The sequence below is a fragment of the Taudactylus pleione genome, unplaced genomic scaffold (genome assembly GCF_031769625.1).
Source record: "Taudactylus pleione unplaced genomic scaffold, aTauple2 ptg001230l, whole genome shotgun sequence".
NCBI lineage: Eukaryota > Metazoa > Chordata > Amphibia > Anura > Myobatrachidae > Taudactylus > Taudactylus pleione.
In genome coordinates, this window is record NW_028285630.1 from 137590 (window position 1) to 145445 (window position 7856).

General features: G+C 43.3%; 1 protein-coding gene across 1 annotated transcript; it reads left to right on the top strand.

The window, feature by feature from the left end:
* Window positions 1-674: 674 nt before the first annotated feature.
* APOC2 (apolipoprotein C2) lies at window positions 675-7606 on the top strand. Its single transcript, XM_088462414.1, has 3 exons — window positions 675-729; window positions 2621-2771; window positions 7519-7606. Exons 1-3 carry the CDS (start codon window positions 675-677, stop codon window positions 7604-7606), a joined length of 294 nt encoding a protein of 97 aa, XP_088318540.1.
* The last annotated feature ends 250 nt before the right edge of the window (window positions 7607-7856 follow it).

Consider the following 7856-nt stretch of genomic DNA (forward strand, 5'->3'; position numbering starts at 1 on the left):
GGATGTAGTCTGGAACCCAATGGTCTAAATGCCGACCGCCGGCTTCCAGACTGCTTTATCCCGACCAGGGACGAATGACAGGCGTCTAAATCTAGACGCCTGTCATTTGCCCGACGTCTGGAGACTGGGGCCCGGCATCCCGATCGAGTGGATGCCGGGCGCCGCAGCGGCAGCCGCGCGCAGGGGGGATTTGGTTTAGGGCACCTGGGGGGGACTTAGGGTTAGGCACCCCCTCGGGAGGGTTAGGCTAGGTGGAGGGAGGGTTAGGGTTAGGCACTTAGAGGGGGGAGTTAGGCACTTAGAGGGGGAGGTTAGGGTTGGGCACCCCTAAGGAGGGTTAGGGTTAGGGGGGTTAGGTTAGTAAATACTTACCTATGGACGATCGGGATTTCCTCCTGTGCCGGGCAGCCGCTGTCGGGAATTGCGGCCGGCGGTAATACATATCACACCCTTGTCCGTATCATCCAAAAATATTGAATTTCCAAAATGTTTGTACATCTTATTCTTATGTATCTTGTCTGACCATGACATTGTCTATCATGAAACTCATAACAACAGTGTATAAGTTAGAATTCTCATTTGATGCTAGATTTTGACACTGTATCTCAGCATCATTTCAAATATAACATGGTCACCCCTTTGTCTAGGTGTTCCGGTAGAGATATCATAAGACCATGAACCCAGCAAAGGTTTTAGCCATTTCCCTGGTGCTGCTGCTGATCAGCACAGGTGAGTACTGTGAATTTGCCAAATTATTACTGTATGCTGAATATAATGTATTTATAAGTGCAGTCTTCAACATCTCTTATTGCAAGGTCCTGTGGACGTCTACGAAGTCCACTTGGCTTGGTGCTGTAATACTGTACATTCATAATATAAATATTAAGCATTACAAAGTCTGGTTTATTAATTTTATTAGTATTGTGTTATATTATTTGATCCTATCCCAGCTAAAACAGAAGTCTGGATTCCTATGTTAGGATTAATACAGGGTCTGGGCAGTTACATGCCCAGGGCCATCTCTCAAAATAGGTTTCACAAAGGTATTTATTTATTTATTAACAGTTTCTTATATAGAGCTGCATATTCCGTTGCGCTTTACAATTTGAATCAACATTAATAGAACAAGACTGGGTTTTAAAAGACAGACATAAGAGGGCCCTACTTGCAAACTTACAATCTATACAAATCCTAAAGTAATTTATTTTGGAGACCTCTAAACCAATAGAGACCAGGGCACTGTTATGTACAGAGGGGATTGCAGGTATCTGAAATTCCTCTAAGCCAGTATTGGCCATAAAATGCTGTGAACGTGTGGAAAAAAGTTGCAATACTGGGTTTGACCAGCAGGTGGTACAGAGTCTCTCTATATAATATCCAAAATACTTGTACAGTGCTGTTTGGAGACTTTACCAGGCCAGGTATACTGTACTCATGTCTATATTGAGGGGTTCATGTACAAAAGGGTGCATTTTCAGAGCGCATACTGGAGAGGGGTCACTACACAGGCACGGACTGCCACTGTAATTCAGCTCCAGCATCCCTGTATGCATGTGCACCTACACGGAGAATGACTATGGCCACACCTCACAGGGCATGGCCTTGCAGTATGCTTCTGTCTCTCAGCATGCCAGATGAGTAGAGCACCAGGAAGCGGAGCTGCCTGGCCAGGGTTTTGGGCCATCAGCCCATCTAGCATTTGCCAGAGAGCAAGATGACCATTTCAGCCCTGAGATGACATGTGAAAGTAACTAAAATAGGTTGATTCTGAGTGGAATTCAATCCAGTTGCAATTCCGGGGCATCTACAGCTAATGTAATTCAGTGAATATATGCCCCTATTCTAAGGTGTACTTATCTATGCGATCACACTTCCCCCAAAACAGCCATCATCATCACCAATGGCACTTACAGTACAAGTACCGCAGGCTAGCTGCAGAAGGTGCGACTGAAAATGGTGCGCACTGTGCATACACGTGTCTCAGAGAACCTCGCAAGTCTGACTATAGGCCCACGGGATGTTTCTCTTATGTGCCAACACCTTGTTGCTGCCCAGTTGCCAACAATTTACTAAGCAGATATACAGCCATTTTAGAAACCATAGATGCAAGCTAGAAACTGATAATATTTTTAAGTTCAAGAAAACCAAGTGGAGGAGAGAAGGGGAAGAGAACCCCTAAGCACTAGATGCAGCAACAGTATGATATAATGAGGTTATATTCACAGTGAGGTTATGTAATCCCCAGATTGGGTGATAAGTGTCAAATGTGGAGGTGCATCCCTGAGGGTTTAAAGATCTAATTGAAATAGCGTCCAAGAGAAAGGCACTCTCAGGTTTTGGGGGCACAATTATCCTAATGTAAAATTAAACTTTTATCAAGTTAAGCAGACATACAAAAAAGAACATATAAGTAAGTGCATATATGTTAAAAACAATTAGATGATCCACTATGAGTACTTTTGTCTTGTTGCTGTTTCTAATTTTTCAAGTGGTTGGAGAGCTTGTACACGGCAATAACACAGAATTGTCTGAGGGTGGACTACACCTATAATACTGCAATACAACCTGTTCAACTACACAGTATATATTTATTTCCCTCATGAGTTTCTTCTGTCTCCAGGAATTGAGAGTTACAGGATACAGAAGCGCGAGTCTCCCACATTCGTCTCCCAGGCACAAGATCTATTGACTTCAACATGGGAAAGCATCAGTGTGAAAACCCAGGAACTGGTTGAGAAGGCCAGGAACAGGGACCTGGAGGAGACAGCAAAGTAAGAGCGTATACCGTGAGCCAATAAGAATGATTTGCTAAATATAACCCACACTGGCCAACTCTCTCTTATTGTCAGAGACTCCCTGAAATAGTAACAATCTCCCGGACTATAATCATGATAATGTACTATATGTTGCTATAAAAGTTCAGTAATGAGTGAAAACTTATTTCACTGTGACTTTGCATTTACACACACAATGAAAGAAGGTGCCATGTTACCATGAAGCCATGAGCCACAAATGACAATGACAGTGATTCTTGACAAGTCACCATCGGCACATCATTTCAAGCACCGTCTATACTTGCACCAGTCCTATGGCAGCTGTAGTTACTCTGTATGAGAACGCAGACACTGTCACTGACACTCCTATGATATTCCCATAACACACCCATGAGGCACATTTTTTTCCCACCTCTCCTTGTCCCAAGAGCATCGTTGTGCGTACACTCTGTCAGTGGCGACATCACCTACGATGATTGCGTACAGAGTTACACAGCAGCGTTATACAGAGTGCAGTAGCGGCTCCAGAGGTGGGGCTACAGCGCTGTCCAAAATTCAGATAAGGGAGCCACCCCAAACATCGCCAGCCGGGAACTTACTGGCAGTTGGTGTGGCTCCCATTTGAATTTTGGACTGCGCTACAGCCCCACCTCTGAGGCCGCCACTTGCACTCTGTGTAACGCTGCTGTGTAACTCTGTAGGCGTGCGTCGTAGGGGATTCCAGGACTTTTCACGCATGCGCATGGGCAAATAATCGCTCAATTACGTGAACATCGATATTGCGTTAGAATTTGCGCGCACCTCTGACTCAGGCCTAGTGTGTTTGTACAATGAAGATGGCATCTTCCAGATCTATTTTTTTCTGTATAAATGGACAACTGACAATGCCACCATTGCCATATTTTTTTTTGCAAAATAATTTAATCCATTGGCCCAGTTGCTCTCATTTCTAATAGTCTTTAGCAAAAAAAACATCTTGTTTTTCATCCACTGAAAAATTAACTATGTAGGGAGCATTTTCTCCTGCTACAGATGCTTCTCCTTTATGTCCCATTCTGTGATGCACCAAACCTCGCTGTTTCTACATATTTGTATATTGGGGCTGATGCAGTGGTTCCAAAAATAGGCGTAGGTTGCTTTAAAAAAAAAAAATTGCATGCAAAAATAGTGTATATTCCACATCGGCAACATTTCAGTTTTGTTTTAGAAACGCCACCATCTTTACTATCAATGTGTACAGCAGGTGAACAATATGCACCCTCTAATAGGTGTATGGGTGGGATGTACTAAGCATCGCATCTGCGATACGGTACATCCCACCTCTCTTCAGATACAGTCAGGTGCACAAATATTGGGACATTGACAGAATTTTCATATCTTGGCCTCTATTCACCACCACAATGGCTTTGAAATGAAACAAACAAGATGTGCTTTAACTGCAGACTTTCAGATATAGGGGCCTATTCATTAAACCTAAAAATTCTCTGGAGATAATTAGCTTTAGAACTCTCATGGAGTTCTAGCTAATTATAGGTGGAATTCATCATTCCACCTCTCCATAAGTATCTATTCCGAAAAGCTGTCATTTTTCCGATGACAGCTTTTCGGGAAATAGATACTTTTCCCTGCCTACACTACCTTATCGCATCTGGAAACAGTGCTGCGCATGCGCTGTTACATCTGTAAAACCAGCGCATGCGCAGCACTGCCTACAGATGCGTTAAGTTTGTGTACCCCCCTGACCCCTTCCCCTCCACTCACCTCCCCCCTCCACTCACCTCCCCCCCCCCCCGACTTACCTGTCCGCGCAGCAGCCTCCGTCTGCTGGTCTGTCATGTCATTTTTTTTTTTGTCTAAACTTTCTTGTGCTCTGCTGGGGAGCACACATGTCCGACCAGCCTCCGGAGCCTGAGGACGGAGCAGAGCGCCGGAGGGACTCGTCGGGGGACCTGCACACGCGGATACAGGTAAGTCCATTCTGCTATTCGCCACCTCACAGTGGTGAATAGTAACTGCATCAAATTCCGAAAATTGATAATTTTCGGAATTTGATGAATACCACTATTTCCACATCCCCATACTAATGTATGGGGAGTGTGGAAATTAACGCAGGGGCACTTAGCAAGGAGATATCTGTGATATCTCCTGTGCTAAGTGGCTACATGAATACCAAAATAACGTTATTTAAGAAAAATGTCCTTAAAAACGTTATTTTAGTGTTGATGAATAGGCCCCTTAATTTGAGGGTAATTACATCCAAATCAGGTGAACGGTGTAGGAATTACAACGGTTTCTATATGTGCCTCCCACTTTTTAAGGGGCCAAAAGTAATGGGACAAACTAATCAATTCTAAATCTAACTTTCACTTTTTAATACTTTGTTGCAAATCGTTTGCAGGCAATTACAACCTGAAGTCTGGAACGCATTGACATCACCAGACACTGGGTTTCATCCCTGGTGATGCTCTGCCAGGCCTCTACTGCAAATGTCTTCAGTTCCTGCTTGTTCTTGGGGCATTTTCCCTTCAGTTTTGTCTTCATCAAGTGAAATGCATGCTCAATCGGATTCTGGTCAGGGGATTGACTTGGCCATTGCATAACATTCCACTTTTTAGCCTTAAAAAACTCTGGTTGCTTTTGCAGTATGCTTCGGGTCATTGTCCATCTGCACTGTGAAGTGTCGTCCAATGAGTTCTGAAGCATTTGACTGAATATGAGCATATAATATTGCCCGAAACACTTCAGAATTAATTCTGCTGCTTTTGTCAGCAGTGACATCATCAATAAATATAAGGGAACCAGTTCAATTGGCAGCCATACATGCACACGCCATGACACTACCACCACCATGCTTCACTGATGAGGTGGTATGTTTTGGATCATGAGCAGTTCCTTTCCTTCTCCATATTCTTCTCTTCCCATCACTCTGGTACAAGTTGATCTTTGTCTCATCTGTCCATAGGATGTTGTTCCAGAACTATAATGGCTTTTTTAGATGTTGTTTGGCAAACTCTAATCTGGTCTTTCTGTTTTTGTGGCTCACCAATGGTTTACATCTTGTGGTGAACCCTCTATATTCACTCTTGTGAAGTCTTCTCTTGATTGTTGACTTTGACACATATACACCTACCTCCTGGAGAGTGTTCTTGATTTGGCCAACTGTTGTGAAGGGGTTTTTCTTCACCAGGGAAATAATTCTTCTGTCATCCACCAGAGTTGTTTTTCGCGGTCTTCCGGGTCATTTGGTGTTGCTGAGCTCTCCGGTGCGTTCTTTCTTTTTAAGAATGTTCCAAACAGTTGATTTGGCCACACCTAATGTTTTTGCTATCTCTCTGATGGGTTTGTTTTGATTTTTCAGCCTAATGATGGCTTGCTTCACTGATAGTGACAGCTCTTTGGATCTCATATTGAGAGTCGACAGCAACTGATTCCAAATGCAAATGTCACACCTAGAATCAACTCCAGACCTTTTACCTGCTTAATTGATAATGAAATAACGAGGGAATAGCCCACACCTGTCCATGAAATAGCTTTTGAGTTGATAGTCCCATTACTTTTGGCCCCTTAAAAAGTGGGAGGCACATATAGAAACCGTTGTAATTCCTACACCGTTCACCTGATTTGGATGTAATTACCCTCAAATTAAATCTGAAAGTCTGCAGTTAAAGCACATCTTGTTTGTTTCATTTGAAAGCCATTGTGGTGGTGAATAGAGGCCAAAATATGAAAATCTGTCAATGTCCCAATATTTATGCACGTGACTGTACATACTGCGATTGATTACTGCGGTGTGTACCAAGAATATTGCAAAGGAAAGCTCTCCTGATAAGAGCTGTCCTTTGTGATCCCCCAGCTAGAGGGATGATGGGATCCCTCTTAGAGAAGGCATCCCAATAAGAAGCTCAATGGCTTCTATTGGGTAACGCCACCTGAAGCTTGCATTACCCATCGGGACGAAGCAGTACATATGATGAATGCGGAAACCCCCCCGAAAACTGCATTTTCAGGGGTTTTACCGCATTTCCCCTTTAGCACAGTACATCCCGCTCTATATACGTGTTTCTGCCGCACTTGAGAGAACATGCCCTTACTGAATATATTGGTATCCATATGAATAAGATCGCATTATTGTGGGTGGTAGGCATCCACAATTTGGTAATTTATGCCATATATTATATTACACAGTACTGCAGCCGAGCTTATTACAAGCATGCACAAAGTAGTTGTACATAGACATGGCCATTGAAGCATCCACAGGATCCAGGTACTGAGGGTGCGTGGCCAAATCTGGGAGGTGTGGTCTCCAAAAAAAACAAATGTAAAATACTACGCATAGTATTTTATGTTGTCCCTCACAGCAGCTGGCCCAGGCCCACCCCCACTCTTGGTGCCTCTGCACATGGATGCGCTTCCGTATATTATTACTTTATTATACATTATGCATCACTTTCAGTCTATGGGGAGATGTACTAAGCCTTGGGGAAAGATAAAGTGGAGAGAGATAAAGCACCAACCAATCAGCTCCTAACTGTAATTTTACAGGCTATGTTTGAAAAATGACAGAAGCTGATTGGTTGGCACTTTATCCCCAGTCACTTTATCTCTCTCCAAGGCTTAGTCCATCTCCCCCTATGTGTACTATAAGATCTGTGTTTTGTGATCAGCTGTTTGTAAGTACAGCCAATCATAAACCCCCAGCTTTATACACGTATATCTAATGTACTCTATGAAATTCTGTTCACAGGGGGTATTATGATACGGTAACAAATGGTGTAAACACCTACACCAACATTCTGTATGACCAGTTGTACCACTGGTGGCATGGAAAGTGAGGCACCGCAGATCTACAATACCAGATGGAAAATGCATTCTATCATCATCACACAGAACACGGAAGAGAGAAGCTAATACATTTTTGAATAGTACAACCAGGGCTATTCCTCCCATGAGAAGAAGCTAGGACCTTGTCTCCAGTACACTGTCATGGGAGACTAGGGGGTATATTTACTAAAGTGCAGGTTTTTATTAGTAGAGATGTTGCCCACAGCAGCCAATCAGATTCTACTTAACATTTATCTAGCA